This window comes from Anguilla anguilla, chromosome 8 (assembly GCF_013347855.1).
Source record: "Anguilla anguilla isolate fAngAng1 chromosome 8, fAngAng1.pri, whole genome shotgun sequence".
Classification (NCBI taxonomy): domain Eukaryota; kingdom Metazoa; phylum Chordata; class Actinopteri; order Anguilliformes; family Anguillidae; genus Anguilla; species Anguilla anguilla.
Genome location: NC_049208.1, coordinates 8,759,272 through 8,775,587, shown reverse-complemented (window position 1 = coordinate 8,775,587; position 16,316 = coordinate 8,759,272). Strand labels below are relative to the sequence as shown.

Here is a 16,316-nt window from a genome sequence, read left to right as displayed (position 1 = left end):
AAATAATTGGCTTTAGTTGCTGTACCTCTGTTCCGATCTACGGACGCTTGTGCGCGTCTCTTTTTAAAAGATTCACGTGTACTAATTAACAGGGAGGAAAACGGTTTGATGTGTGGGGGGGCGGGGTATGGGTCGCATATGAAGGGTTTTAACGTTCTGGATGGAGGTTCACCGAGCGTAAAAATAAAATCTTGCCGACGAGTCTGCTGATAATTGCTGGGAGCGTGCGGCATTTGCTTTATAACTCCCGCGATGCAAATGAATTTACCGAGCGAGCTTCAGATTTCCATTCGGGCAAGCGCTGACATACATCACGCGCTTTTATTGGAGGATTTACGCGCGCTGTCATTGGGTAATGGGTTCTCACGGGAGGCCCGAGCAATTCAAATTCATTTAATCCACTTTCGGCTTTATTTAATAATTCCGGTTACGGAATGAGATCCGCCCCATAACGCGGGTTCTTCCTGCGAGCCCCAGGAGATGTGAAACTTTGGCGACCCCCCCCCCCCCGACCGCGAAATAACGTCTCCCGTTTCATTTTTAATATGCCTCAACTCGAATCAGGCACGGGTAGCTTGGTGCGGTGCATATTTTCTGAAGTTCCAGTTTAATTTAAATTTCATATTTCATTGTTCTGCAGGGGGGGAAAACGGACTAATAAATTTAATGTCATATGTCACAGGATACCTTTAAGCTGGTTGCTGGTTATTGGGAGAGCAGGTTCCGGGAGAGCTTGTTTCGTCTGCTCTTCTCTGCTGACGCGGGGCCTCAAAGTGCATGAAGAAAGCAGGTGGTGGGATTCCAGAGCTGGGGGCACCTTTTTTTCGGGGGGGGGGGGGGGAGGGTTAATCCAAGGGCCCTGACTGATGGGGTCTTTCAAAAAACTGTGCTGTAATTATGCAGGGATGGGGTGGCCCGGGAAATTGGGGCCCAAAATCCCTGGCGGCACTGGAACCCCTGTCCTGAGCGAACACATACCCACTAGATCAGGGATCAGCAACTCACGGTCCTCGAGGGCCGAGAACTGCAGGTTTTCCACCTCTCCCTTTGCCTGGGAGTCAGGTGTGAAGAAGACAGTCTGGCCAATCAGTAGCACTAACTACCCGGGAGAAAAGAAAACCAGGGCCGGATTTGGATTCGAGGGCCAGAGTTGATGATCCCTGCACTAGATGTTTTAAAATGCAGTGTGTCTGTACGCAGGCAACCAGTTTCTGAAAAACACATATAATATAACACATACTATAAGTGATATAACGCATAACGTGGTTAGCCTGCACAAAGCTGCACATCAGCCTTATGCGTGTTGCATCATTTCTGCACAGCTCCTATATATAGGTAAACTTTCAGGGCCTTTTAACTGGAACTTTCCACAACATTTTTGTCCTACATGTCAACGTACGTAGAGATTAGTGTCCTTGTACTGCTTACAAGTATTCTTAATCTTTGATGGAAAAAATTAGAAAAAGTTGATTCAGTTCGATCGTTGTTTAATAATTGCGTGATGTTTTTCCTTTGTTTGCGCTGTCGGTTCCTGTAACCATGGCGACCTCCTTGGAGCGCGCGTTGTCCGTTTGCACAGCGGGTTATTTGCGGAGGCATTTCGGGCCAGACGGCTTCCTCGAGGACACAAGCTTGCTAAGCCTCGTTTCACTAGAAGGCTCTCTGACCTCTGACCTCTGTCACACTGCGGCCCTTTGAAGCTAAACACGGATCATGCGTCAAAGCGGGAAAAAAAAAAAAACGAAAAAAACTGTGTTTTCTGTGTTCTCAGACCGTGACTCTGCACGAGATCCCCACCGTGGCGGTGTTCAAAGATGGAAGCTACTTTCTGTACGACGGTGAGTCCAGCCCTTTCATCTCTGGGAAACGGAGTTTACTTCCGCGGGTTGTTGGGCAGAACTGCTGTGTGACTACGATCAAAAACAAACATTCGTCTGTTTCGTTTCCACGACTGCAGTCGATCAAGTTTCTCATTTGTGTGTTTTAGCATTTAAGTGTTTGTCCATGCAGCTGAACAGCAGCTGTTCTGCCTGCTCTTTTCTAATGATAGGCTGTATAAATATGCAGCAGATGCTATTCTATTGTGTGTTGATACATTTTAAGGGACATAGTTCATCTGTTTTGTTAAATTTTATTCTTCAGTTTTTACGGTGTAGTTCAGTTTCATAGTTATGCAAATCATTGTTTCTCATCAAAGGGGCTTAAGAACATTGGTAATGCACTTTTATTTATTATTACATGACATTACATTACAGTACAGGCATTTGGCAGACGCTCTTATCCAGAGCGACTTGCACAACATTTTTTTACATAGCATTTACATTGCATCCATTTATACAGCTGGATACACACTGAAGCAATGCAGGTTAAGCACCTTGTTCAAGGGCACAACGGCAGTATCCTTCTATGGGAATTGAACCTGTGACCTTTACGTTACAAGACCAGTTCCTTACCCTTCATACTACACTGCCGCCCATATACATATACTTCACAATACTGTTTTCCCTGCCACCATTAACTGTACACGTACTCAAAATATTTGGTATGTTTTTTCCCCCAGAGTGTTCTTCACATAGTAAAGGAGATTTGGGAGGTTCACTTTTTTCTGAGAACCAATGAGAAGCCTTCTGTGGCACCTGCCTTCCTCTTAGCCTGATTTGCTCTAGCGTTTGATCAAAGCAGCGCAACTTGGCACGCCGTCCACGCGGTGTTTTGCAGCTCGATAATGTCTGGCAGCGCATTGTTACGGTGATGTTTTCTTTAGAGACGGGAAAACGTGTGGGTGGGGGGTGTGGGGGGGTGGGGGGGGGGAGCTTACGGGCCAGCCAATCAGAGCGCCGCGGCGCGCGTCCCGTTCCGAAAACGGCCGCGCTCGTCTCAGCATCTGTCTCGCCGCGATCTCTGCCATCTGCACCCCCCCCGGCCCTCCTGGTCGCAGTATCTGTATCCTGAGGCATTCTGGGATATGGCAGCGATCCCAGACCGGCTTCCCTAATGGGGTTATGTCCCGTCTCTGTTTGTAAACCCGTTTGCCCGTGATTCGGGACGCGCAGGTGTACTTTAGTGATGTCCTCTGGCAGTCGGGCGTCTTCGGAGGGGCGTTTCTCCGCTCCTCCGGCTCATTTTGTTTGGAAGCTAGTTCTGGGGCAGAGAAGCCTGTGGCCTGACACCCTCCCTACCGCCAATTACACATCGCCCCGCCCTCCCTACCGCCAATTACACATCGCCCCGCCCTCCCTACTGCCAATTACACATCACCCCTCCCTCCCTACTGCAAATTACACATCACCCCGCCCTCCCTACTGCCAATTACACATCACCCCGCCAGGGTTTCCAGCCTGAGATGGGATGTAACCCAAAGCCCTCCTGGAAAACATCATTTCAGGCTCTCCCACTATCCCGGAACAGGATCTACTCAGGACTAAGAGAAGTGTGTTCACTGGCTCTTCTTAGTTACACCCCTGTCATTACATCAGCACAGACCACACCTCCTCAGCCGGCAGCTCAGGCCACACCCCCCTCATTATATCAGCACAGACCACGCCTCTCCAGCCAGCAACACAGGCCACACCCCCTTCATTACATCTGCACAGGCCACACCCCCCCTCAGTGCAGCAGCACAGGCCACACCCCTCAGAGTGCAGACGCGCTGGATTAGTGCCGATTTGTTGGAGCCGGCCGTGTCCTGCTCTCTGATTGGCTCCAGATGTGCCGACCCCCTCAGCGCGTCGGCACAGGCCACACCCCCCCATCAGTGCATCAGCACAGGCCACACCCCCCTCCTCAGTGCATCAGCACAGGCCACACCCCCCTCCTCAGTGCCTCAGCACAGGCCACGCCCCCTCCTCAGTGCATCAGCACAGGCCACACCCCCTCCTCAGTGCCTCAGCACAGGCCATGCCCGCCTCTCAGCGCATCAGCACAGGCCACGCCCCCGCCTCAGTGCCTCAGCATAGGCCACGCCCCCTCCTCAGTGCGTCAGCACAGGCCACGCCCCCCTTAGTTAATCAGCTCAGTCCACGCTCCCCCATCAGTGCCTCAGCACAGGCCACGCCCCCCCCCTCTCAGCGAGTGAGCACCAGCGTGTTCTCCTGCATGACGTGCTGGATGTCGCCGTTCCACTGCAGGCTGGGCGGCAGGCGGTAGCGGAAGAGCAGGGCGTCCAGGCACAGGCCCACCACGAAGGGGGTCCAGTAGTGCGAGTTGGCCAGGCGCTGGGAGCGGTGCAGGGCGTGCAGCACGAAGGCCAGCCCCGCCCCGTCCTCCCGCAGCCGCGCGTCCGTCTGCTGCACCTGCCCGTTGTAGAAGAAGGCCTTGCGCTGCCAGTAGGCCAGCAGCAGGGGGTCCTGGCACTGGACGCGCACCACGAACACGCCCGCGTCCGGAGAGTCCTCCAGCACCCGGATGCACAGGGTGTCCCCCTCCCCCTCCCCCTCCCCCGCGCCCGTCCTGTCCAGCGCGGCGCGTCCCGCGGCGTCAGCCACGGCGGCGGGCGGGGCCGGGGGAAACGCGGACGGGCTGGGCTGGTGCGGATTGGCTGGAACGGGCTGCGTCCTGCCCTCTGATTGGCTCAGGTGGGCTGACATTTTTAGCGACGCTGGGATGGGCAGCTGCACTGCGGGTCTTTTTTGGCCGTCGAGTGTAGCTGTTGGAGGAAAGAAAAAAAAAAAGTTTTTTTTTAATAACAAAGACTTCCGAAAGTTCTGTTTGATATATTGTGTGCTCAACATGTTGTATTTTCTCATTCAAATGAAAAATGGTGATAAGAAAAGATTTATTTCGCCTGAGTATTAGGCTTATTTACTTTCTGGATTCTCATCTTGAGTATTTTCCTCTTCTGTGAAAAATATTTTCAGCCTGTACAAAGATGAACATTTGCATGCATCAGACTTTGTCTATTTATAGTGGTGCTGTACCTTCACTGCAAAAAAAACTGTCAGAGTTTGAGTCTTGTAATCAGGCTTATTCTTTTCCCTCAAGTAGAAAATATTGGCTTATTTTAAGAAACTGTCTTACCCCATCTGGCAAATCTTGAAATGACTAGAACTGTCTCACACCTCACTGGCTCGTTTTGTTAGTCTTATTTAGCAAAAGATTAGAACTTAGATTTTAAGTCTAAATTTAAGACTACAGTACTTGTTTAAGACTTGAGTTATTTTTATGGTGTTTGCAGTGTTGTACAAGGTCCTGGTTTTCTGCCTCAGCTCTGCTTGGGGCTATGCCGGGGAAAACCAAGGAAACGGTCGCCTGCTTTAGCATGTAGCATTAGCCTAGCGAGCCGTGACGCGTCGATGGATGCTTTTAGTCATCGACAGTAAGCAGAGCTTGGTAGTTGCGATGACAGGGCAAAAAAACCCACTTGTTTCTTCTGACTTGCCGCCTGGACCTTGCGTCTCCCTGCCTCCTCTTGGTCAAAAGCTTCCTGTTCCGCTGTGATTGACACTTTGAGATTTTATATCGTGTTGTTTTCATATTTGAGAGAGCAGGAGGGATACTTTTTTCGGCTGAGTGCTGTCAACTACGTGCGCGAAATGTCGCGTGCCTGTAAGGCGTGTTAATTAGGTCTCGCCCGCTTTTCAATATTGGAGCGTCACGTTAAATTGGGAGCCAACTCCACAGGCACAAAAAAATCAGTGGGGGGGGGGTGGTGGGGTGGGTGGGGTGTAGCCTCCTATAAACACTAGACGAACGGCACGTGCTTTGTCCCGGTTGCTAAATAAAGCGATGGTGGAAAAGTCAACTGTGTTTGATGATGCATAAGCGCGAGAACAAAGTCAAACAGTTGGACAGAGGCCAAAGGCTAATGAGTCGCTGAAAAGCAGATGAGGGCAAAAAGAAGAGAGAATGAGGTCCTGCTTTATGCTCAGTATTGCTTATTAACTTAACCTAAGATATATAGCCAAAATAAGAGATGGTTTAAGTAAGGGTTAGACGTGTGGATTCCAATAAAGCGCTGGTTCTTAAACTTTTTTTAATATCAGGACCCAAAATAGAGATTTAGTACCTCTCAGGGACCCATCAAATACACATACTGGCACAGCCCTAGTGGTCTACAGACCCATTCTGGGACCCACCTAACGCGTGGCCTATTTTAACACTGCAATAAAGGATTCAAATTAAGATTCGCGTGGGTGTATCGACTCTTACGTTTAAAGTCGTGACACGTTAGGGTCCAGAGCTAGCCCCTTCCCCGCTCCCAGGATGTCCATTTCCTCCAGCGTTTTATTGTGTTTAGTGTTTAAGCCCGTTAATGACCGTGTGATGGCCGCCCCGCACTGCCGTCAATGCGCCGCACGGGTTTTTTTTTTATGGCGCCGCATTCATTTCGGTGGACGGCGGCCATTTTGTGTCTTTAACGTACAGCCGCGCTTAGCGTTACGGCGCTAAGCGGTTCTAACGGTTTTTAACGGAGTTTCTTTCCGGTCTGCTTTGCGGCTAGCCGCTTGGGAGGGCGCCGACGGCGCCGCGATGCCGCCGAAGATCGGCGGGGCCGTTAGTTCCTGGAACGGGCGCGTTTCGCAGCTCTCGCAGGGCGCCCCCCCCCCCCCCTGCTCTCGCCGAACCGGCCCGTCGAGTTTTTCGTCTGAGATGCGGATGATCTTGACTCATTGTTCAAATACGGTCGTCTGCTTTGGGATAGCGGTGGCTGATGGGAAGCTGGAGGACTCTGATTGGAGCCCTCCGTTTCGGCACAGAGAAAAACAAGGTGCAGTCTGGGAGGCCAAACTGGTATAAAATAAAAACTCCCCCCAAAAAAACATGGTGAGAAATTAAGTGGTTGTTTAGTTTTAACTGAAGGACACAATTTCATATGACTTGTGCCTCATTTGAACTAGAAAATACATGTAGCATTGTGAATATGGTCTGTGAGCAAGTCCTTGTGTCTGAATGAGAGCTCGGTGAAGGGAAGACTATTTCAGATTCTGACCCCCTACACACACATGCACACACACACACACACACACACACACATTCACACTCAAGCACATGCACGCACACGCGCACACGCGCACACGCTTACACACACACGCACGCACACACACACACACGTACTTCTTTCATGTGTCCATTTTGTTTTGGCCAGCGACTGCACCGATCTAAGAATAACCAAATGAAGCGCGGTGAAACTGCATTTCCCTGCGAGCACGTGAGAGAGTGAGGAGAACAGTATCGGTCGAAAAGACGAAGCGGCATTTTTCAGCGCACCCCGGTTACACAAAACCTCTAAACAACAACAACAACCCCCCCCCCCCCCCCGCCCCCGTGTACTTACGACTCCGTGCGGAGCTGGATGTGGGTCCCGGTGGCGGCCGCATCCGCCCAGACTGGCACGGGTTCGAGGGCACGGCGGGAACGACGGCAGAGAGATCGAGAGAGAGAGATTAGCCAGGTGCTCCAGGGGTCACATTTGAATAGCTCCAGGTCTGCTGCAAGCTCTCCTATTGCTGCCGCTGCTGCTGCTGCTGCTGCTGCTTCCTGAAGAGCCTGCTGTCGCACTGCAATCACAGAGGAAGCGGAGAGACACTTTACCTGTGCCTGAGTGTGTCAGGTGGCCTCTCTCTCTCTCTCTCTCTGTCTCTCTCTCTCTCTCTCTCTCTCTCTCCCTCCCCTCTCCCTCCCTCCCTCCCTCCCATTTGGTCAATAATGCCTCTACCGCTGTATACTTGAAGCTGACAAGCCATAATTTTTTCGTCAATAAGGCCAGATCCGGGGCTGAATTATTATTATTATTGTAAAATTCCGCTTCTCCTGCGTGGCTTTCATTTCTCGCATGTGTTTGTAAAGGATATTTACTGAAGCAAATCGGGAAAGGTACGACCCCAGCAGCACAGCGTGGGACTCACACCCGCGACCTCCCGTTCGCCTGTCCAGTTTCGTGCCCCTCCGTGCCACCTCACTGGTGTCCCGGGGCTACAGGCAGTCACTGTGGGGAAGTGCATGGTTCTGTGTTCTTTTTTGCAGAATGGGTATCGCCTGTGCGTGAGGCTGCCACCGTCGATCGCTTTGGGTTTTGAAGACGAGCCGAACGTAGCGTAGCGTAGCGTAGCGTAGCGCTCCCCGTCTTCCGCGCGGCTCGCTCAGCGCCGTGTTAGCTCACTGGCAGAACGCTGGCGCTGCGACGGCTAAACAAGCGTCTCGCCTAATTGGGCGGGAACCGGAGCGTAGAGCAGCTGCTGGTTTCTAACTCCCCCCGATCCCCCCCCCCCCCCCACTGTACCGCCGAAGGGGGGCGAGGCGCCGGTGATGTTCGGCGTGACAGTGACGCGGCGCGTTTTAAGAGCGCGTCGCTCTCCGGTCTCTCCTCGGCGCGAATCCGCCTGCGAATTTGAATAGCGGATTTGCATTCGCTCCAGTATCGCGGGCGATATCGTCGGTTTTTTTTTTTTTTTTTTTGTGTGGAGGCTGTGATTTTAAAGGAAAACGTGCCGGAAATCGAAAAAAGGTTTTTTTTTTTTGTTGTTTTTTTTTCCTGTAATTTCAGCTGCGGCAGATTCACGGTCGTTAGAAACGGAACGAGCGCGGCGGACCAGAGAGTGAACGCGGTTTTGAGAATTTTTCGCGAATCGTCGAGACGGAAAGCGCAGAACTCCGCCCCCCCGGCTGTCGATCGCGAATGTTTGTCCGCATTTGCCTAATCCTGTAGCGTCTCCTTTGGTTATACTGAATTATTTATGGCGCTGAACTGGTCTGTCCGAGGTTTGCCCAGACACGTTTTTCGATGCCTGCGCTGACGACGCCGCGCGTTTTACCTGGAGGCCGTGAACGAGCCCTGTTAAAGCATTTCCCCCCGGCTAACGTGAGCGAACACGCTTCATTTTTGCGCAGATAAGACGTTAGATAAGGAGGAAAAATGTCGAGGTCATGCTGGCGGGGAAGATTGATCGGATACGGCTCTCGAGCCCCCGTCGGTTTTGAATTTGCCGTACGCGAGAAATGGCCATGACCCGGCCCCTCGTTTAGCCTGGTAATGTTTGGCTCGCAAACAAACTTAAGTCATTCCTGAACTTTTCACCTGTTCTGTGAAGGTTATGTGGAGCAGGGAAGAAGCTGTTCTGTTCAAAATAACATGTATGTCCTCCACGGTACAGCCACTAAGGTTTAAGTCTGTTTTTGAGTGGTTACTGGGATATGGGGAGGTCAGTCTTTGAGAGTAATTGGGATATAGAAACGTCAGTCTTTGAGGGTAGATGGGATATTGGAAGGTCAGTATTTGGGAGTAGATGGGATATTGGAAGGTCAGTCTTTGAGAGTAACTGGGACATAGAAAGGTCAGTCTTTGAGGGTAGATTGGATATTGGAAGGTCAGTCTTTGAGAGTAGATGGCATATTGGGAGGTCAGTCTTTGAGAGTAGATGGGATATTGGGAGGTCTGTCTTTGAGAGGAGATGGGATATTGGAAGGTCAGTCTTTGAGAGTAGATGGGATATTGGGAGGTCAGTATTAGAGAGTAGATGGGATATTGGGAGGTCAGTATTAGAGAGTAGATGGGATATTGGGAGGTCAGTATTTGAGAGCAGATGGGATATTGGGAGGTCAGTATCTGAGAGTAGATGGGATATTGGGAGGTCAGTATTTGAGAGTAGATGGGATATTGGGAGGTCAGTATTTGAGAGTAGATGGGATATTGGGAGGTCAGTATTTGAGAGTAGTGGGGATATTGGGAGGTCAGTATTAGAGAGTAGATGGGATATTGGGAGGTCAGTCTTTGAGAGTAGATGGGATATTGGGAGGTCAGTATTTGAGAGTAGATGGGATATTGGGAGGTCAGTATTTGAGAGTAGTGGGGATATTGGGAGGTCAGTATTTGAGAGTAGATGGGATATTGGGAGGTCAGTATTAGAGAGTAGATGGGATATTGGGAGGTCTGTCTTTGAGAGTAGATGGGATATTGGGAGGTCAGTATTAGAGAGTAGATGAGATATTGGGAGGTCAGTATTAGAGAGTAGATGGGATATTGGGAGGTCAGTATTTGAGAGGAGATGGGATATTGGGAGGTCAGTATTAGAGAGTAGATGGGATATTGGGAGGTCAGTATTAGAGAGTAGATGGGATATGGGGAGGTCAGTCTTTGAGAGGAGATGGGATATTGGGAGGTCAGTATTAGAGAGTAGATGGGATATTGGGAGGTCTGTCTTTGAGAGAAGATGGGATATTGGGAGGTCAGTATCTGAGAGTAGATGGGATATTGGGAGGTCAGTATTTGAGAGTAGATGGGATATTGGAAGGTCAGTATTAGAGAGTAGATGGGATATTGGGAGGTCAGTATTTGAGAGTAGTGGGATATTTTAGGACTGTGCTCTTATCTGTTTCCGTGTCTGTTTTCCTTTCAGAGTACCGGGATGGCGATCTGTCAACTTGGGTGAACAGGGAGCGCTTCCTTGGCTATCTGAACATCGATGGGTTCATCCTGTATGAGCTCGGAGAAACAGGTGGGGTGACCGCACTGATAAGCACGCACACACACACACACACACACTCACAAGCATGCACACTCACACAAATTCATGTCAACCCTTCCACATGTACATGTTCGGTGCAGGCCACCTCGTGTTTGGAATTCTGCGAGTCGCCTTGCAAGTTATTACTGCATTGCTGGCTGACGGGATTAGAGGACGCGGTACGCTGTCAGTCACCCGTTTGGACAGTAAATATGTGCTGCATTCTAATGTAAACCTTCTGATTAACCACAAACTTTCTCTCAAAACTGTTTTTTTCCTGACAGCGCTGTTCCTGCACTGCACTGTTGATGCAGCGGTTTATTTTTTTTACCTTGCGTTCGTCATCGCGTATGAATTATTTATGAGCTCTTAGCCGACGGCCTGTTTTCCACTTGTGGCGCTTGGCTTCCTGACAACGGGTGCGCGATCCTTTTTTGATCCGCCTCCTCCCGGAGAGCAGCAGTCATTGTTGCACGGTAGCGGTCTGTGCGGGCGAAGGCGAGCGCCCGTTTCTCACCGCGACTGACGGCTCTTCAGCACGAGGACACCTGCCCTCGCTCTAAAGGAATGCAGCGGACGCAGCTGCAGGGGAGGTTGGGGTGGGACGGGGGGTGGGTGTGTATGTGTGTGTGTGTGGGGGGGGGGAGGGGGAGGTCAAACAGAGTGCGGAATTTTGGGAGCAGCCAGCACGGCAGAATCGTGTCCCCCCCCTCGCCATCGCAGACTTAGTGTTTGTGAAACGGGGGGAGTGCAGAGCTACGCTGATGCGTTGCTCCCCCTCTCCTCGTTCGTAACGGAGGTGGATGGATGTCTACGTGTTTATGGTTGTCTGACATGTGATAGGCAGGCGCACCTGTTTGTTTTTTTTTTGGGAGTTACCGGCAAAGAGTCGTCACGGTCCCTGCTGACAGACCTTGAGTCAGCAGTTCCCACGAAGCTGGAATATGAATGTGTCTACTGAGCGCGCTCGGTACGCAAGCCAGAGTCCCTTCGGCAATGCTCCCCTCCTCCACCAGCCAATTAACCCTTTAATGTGCACGCTTCATTTTACATAGCATTTACATTGCATCTGTTTGCGCAGCTGGATGTACATTGAAGCAGTGCAGGTTAAGCACCTTGCTCAAGGATTACAACGGCAGTGTCCCGCCCGGGAATCGAACCTGCAACCTTTAGATTACAAGACCAGTTCCGTTGTACTACACCGCGTAAGATCACAAATATGTGATAAGAAGGTTCCTACGTTCTAACGCTGATGTACATTCTTGCCAAACATGTAGAGGCACATATCTTTGCTATGGACATTCTGACAACGCTGATTTAACCCATATAAAACCTGTTAGTGCTATGATGTAATCACTAACAGTCAATGCTAGTTCTAGAACACTGACTCATTTTTGAAAAGAAGTTCCAAAAAAAATCTACTCTTCAAAGGATTAAAAGATTAAAAGTGTGGGAGAAAGTAGGACTGGGGCTGTCCAGCTCAGGGCAAGGTGAATGAACTTCCTGGAGTGGCACGGTCCTGTAGATCATCGTGTTTCTCTAAGTCGTGAAAGAGCGGCTCGCGTCTCGCGTCTCACCTGACGCGCGAGCTCGCTAGCGCTAATGCTAATGCGGTGAGCTACGTCGGCTGTGTTATCAGCATGACCACGTCCGGCTCTTCAGGGCCGGTTTTCACCGACCTCTGCCCGTTTGTGCTATCGATTCATACCGCTCTCTCAGACTGGGGTGTCGGCGCTTGATCTACAGCTGACCTGGATGGGCGAGGACAGGGGATGCTTGTCCCGACCAGCTGTAATTAACACTGAAAGGTTTTTAGTTGGAACTATGGATCCGTTTTTTTATCTATTTATTTTTTTATTGCTAAACTACCCCCCCCCCCACCTCGTATGACAGCTTGTTCAAATAATTCAGCCCTTTTGTGTGGAGACTGCAGGCAGGCCACCTGTCTTGGTTTAGACCCAACCCGCCTTTTGCGCTGGAAGGCAGCGGAACATTCCGGAACATTTCGGCCCTCTTAAATCAAAAGGGGGAAATTACCCGGGGCCGCCGAGCGCGACCGCTCCGTTAATTAAGCGGGCCGCGTCCCGGCCTGCCCGTGTGACCCGGGTTCCCGCGTTCTGAAGGGTGAAAGGGTTCGGGAAAGGCGCTCCCCCCGAATTTTCCCTTGTTTGTTCAGTGGAGCGAGTCTGCCGCTTTATCACCCCCCGTCCCGTGGGAAAGGAAGGGGGGGCTTGCTGGATGCGTGATTAAACACTGATTGGTGGCCGCCGCTTTTTTGGAGATCGGCACTCTCCTGACCCCTTGTGGCCGTTCCACGCCGTGCATTCTGGGAATCTTCACACACCGAATGAGATTATGAGCTGACAGTTTAAAAGTGACTTTTCCCATTTGTTTTGAAATATTTTTCTTCTTCTTCAATTTTAACTGTAACGGATTATTTCTAAAAACGGCTAATCTCGGTTTTCAGAGGCATTGCTGTTGCATAGCAGTCCACGTCCGCCGCGGTTTATTTTGTCCCTTCGGGGAAAAGTACACCGCGTGTCGGTCTAAGGGGTCTTTACACGTGCTATTGCTCGCGGGTGACTGCAGGGCATCCCCGCTTTTTAATATCAAAGGTGTGGTGCCCACGTCCTGGAGCGAAGGCTTTTCTGAAGCATCCGTTGTGCTGTTCTGCACTTCTGCCACTAGAGGGCGGGCTGTGGCTGTAATGGACCCGGATTCATTCGGTAAAAAAAAAAAGGGTTCTGTTTTACCTTCGTGGTAAGAGAGACGGCAAAAAGCAGCTCTCCGCGCAAAAAAGAGAATGCTTTGTGAAACTGTGAATATTATAGACCGCCACGCGTAATGCAGTGGATTGTGGGCGGCAGTGTAGTGTAATGGGTAAGGCAGTGGTCTTGTAAATAACAAGGTCACGGGTTCGATTCCCGGGTGGGGCACTGCTGTTGTTCCCTTGAACAAGGTACTTAACCCGCATTGCTTCAGTGTGTATCCAGCTGTGTAAATGGATGCAGTGTAAAATGCTATGTTAAAGTTGTGCAGGTCGCTCTGGATAGGAGCCTCTGATAAACGCCTGTAATGTAATGTAATGTAATGGATTGTAATGTAATGGATTGTAACGTCCTTCCTCCCCACAGGGAAGCTCGTGGCCATATCAGTTGTCGATGAGAAGAATCCAACAGAAGAAGGCTCCAGGTATATGCTTTAATTTCGACTTTGGGTCCCAGACAGGACAGTGCTCTTGTACGCCCAAGCAGTGTAGCTCACCCTAAATTTATTCAGTATTCACCTGTACCTCTGGGGAAGATGGGAAGTACAAGCTGACGAGGATAAGGCTGTGTGCGATGTTAGTGAATCGAGTTAAGAGCACAAATCTGTTCATGGGAACACTTATGCAGATCCCTTGGATTTTGGTGTGAGCTTGCAGCTACTGTGCAATCGGCTCATAAACGCTCAGAGTCAGTGGTAACCAAACCTGTTCCTGGAAATCTACCGTCCTGTAGATTTTCATTCCAAACCCTAACAAAACACACCTCATTCAACAGCTAAAGATCTTGTTAAGCTGCTAATTAGTAAAATCAAGTTTGCCAAATTAGGGTGGGAGTGGAAACCAACAGGGTTGGTCATCACTGCTCTAAGCGTTTGAGTTATTGCATAGATCAGAGGTGACCAATCATGTGCCATGTAAGGGCTGAGAGTACGCAGGTTTTCATTTTGACCAATCACTGCACCTGCGTTTGTCTCCAATCAGCTCCCTCCTCTCTGGTTGACGGTGTGTTAATTGGTGAAATCAGCAGGTGTACTGATTGGTTGGATTGAAAACCTGCATACTCTCAGCCCTCCATGGAATGTGATTGGGCACCACCAGCATAGGTGATGTTACTGATGTTGTTGTTGTCCCCCCCCCCCACCTTTCCCCCCTCAGGTACAAGACGCTAATTCATAGGTTAGCGACCGAATACAGAGATCATTACAGCAGGTGAGTTGTGATTCATCATTGCACTGCTGAGCAGGTGAATAAAATGTTAAAGAGCCAAGAGGTAAAACCTTCTTCATGGGGGGAAAGTGTCTTATTTTGTTGAGGGAAACGATGGCCAAACTCACAAACGCACAGTTCCATTTAATTAATGCGGTCTTAGATCCTGTAACATGTAGGAAAGCTTTCAATTGATTTTTCTGGGTACATACAAGCTGTATACTGTTGAGTGTGGTTTTTTCAGAAATACTGACCAAGCTCCACGGGTCGTGTATTACGTAGAATAACGCGCGCCCTACTTTTCCGAACTCTTCATGAAAAATTCATCAATGTTATTTATTATGGGACGCCACCGATTCACCTGCTGATTTTATAAATGATGTTTTATGAATGCAAACGAATTGCGGTTTGAATATATGTTTCCAATAATAGGTGGCTGGTGTCAGTGTGGGTTTGGTGGCGGGGTGAGGTATTCTGCTGCCTTCTGTTATGTTTGTGATGGGGGGGGGGGAGACACAACACACACACACACATGCATGCACAGACACACACACACACACACACACACGCACACACACACACACACATACATACACAACACACACACACATGTACATGTACACGTACACTCACAACACACACACACGTACACACTCACGTGTACATGTGCACTCACACACACGTACACCCGCACACGCACACGCACACACACGTACACACACACACTCTCTCTGTCTCAGACGGCCCATGGCCCGCTCTCTCTCGCCCTCTCTCTCTCTCAGACGGCCCACAGCCGAACACATTGGCTTTAAGCGTAGCCAGGGAGACACTGCGCTTAAAGAGGCTTAATGGCTTTTAGATTTGGAGACCGGGGAGGGGGGGGGGGTCGAAACCAGGCAATCGCGGAGCGGTATTGGCCCCCCCCGATCGATTTTAATGAACGGTCCGGCGGCGGGTGTGCGGCGTCCGTCCTGTGACACCTGTAATTAACGGGTTTGGTGAGGAGCGAAGAGGCGCGGGATCGTCTCTCCGCTGGAACACACGCTGTCTCCACGGCGACGCGCGTCCGTCTCCGTCCCCTTGCGCGGCCTGTGACTTCCGCGCTGGGTTCAGCGGGTGTGTGTGTGTGTGTGTGTGTGTGTTCGCGGCGTGGCTCTTCTCCCTGGGTGTCTGGTTTCCATATATTCTAATCAGATTTAATCTTTGGTTTGCCTGGCGTCAGAGTGTAGTGTATTATTCCCTCCTTTAAACCAAATGAGCTCGTCACATCGCGATATCCAAGCAAGGATGAAGAAACGCAGCACCAGTCTTCGGTTAGACAGTCGGTAAATCCGTAGCACACTATACGCTAGGTGACCAGAAGTATCTGGACGCTCGTTGGTCTGGGGCTGTTCTATAATGGTTTGGGCTGGGCCCCTGAGGCAAAAGGTGAAGGCAAATCTTAATGCTACAGCATGCAATTACATTCTCGACTATTCTGAGCTTCAGTCTGTATCAGCATGTGTGGTGGTGAAATTCAAAGTAAAGATGTGCGTCTACATTTTGGCAAGTGTGTGCGTGTGCGTGTGTGTGTGTGTGCAAAAGAGGCCTGCAGCAGAGACGTGCTGCAGGATATGCCAACCACAAACACCTGCCTGCTCTCTTGTGAAATAAGACTGGGAAATGATTCTGAGAAAAGGAATTTCAAGACATGGACAAGCCACTTCCACGCACATCTACCAAAATATCATTTCTAAAATTAATATTACTGAGTAAATGGTAAATGGTAAATGGACTGCATTTATATAGCGCTTTTATCCAAAGCGCTTTACAATTGATGCCTCTCATTCGCCAGAGCAGTTAGGAGTTAGGGGTTAGGTGTCTTGCTCAAGGACACTTCGACATGCCCAGGGCGGGGTTTGAAC

General features: G+C 50.2%; 2 protein-coding genes across 3 annotated transcripts in view; one reads left to right on the top strand and one right to left on the bottom strand.

The window, feature by feature from the left end:
* Positions 1–16,316, top strand: part of LOC118234377 (protein disulfide-isomerase TMX3-like) — a 34,520-nt gene that overhangs the window by 9,183 nt on the left and 9,021 nt on the right. For both annotated transcript variants that reach the window (XM_035430871.1, XM_035430870.1), the window contains exons 9-12: positions 1,772–1,838; positions 10,332–10,430; positions 13,574–13,631; positions 14,362–14,415. In XM_035430871.1, coding sequence (XP_035286762.1) covers positions 1,772–1,838; positions 10,332–10,430; positions 13,574–13,631; positions 14,362–14,415 — 278 coding nt within the window. The remainder of the gene's footprint in view (positions 1–1,771; positions 1,839–10,331; positions 10,431–13,573; positions 13,632–14,361; positions 14,416–16,316) is intronic.
* LOC118234378 lies at positions 4,044–7,541 on the bottom strand. The gene is made up of 2 exons (XM_035430872.1): positions 7,274–7,541; positions 4,044–4,645 (listed from the first exon to the last, which is right to left on the bottom strand). Exons 1-2 carry the CDS (start codon positions 7,314–7,316, stop codon positions 4,065–4,067), a joined length of 624 nt encoding a protein of 207 aa, XP_035286763.1. The 5' UTR covers positions 7,317–7,541; the 3' UTR covers positions 4,044–4,064.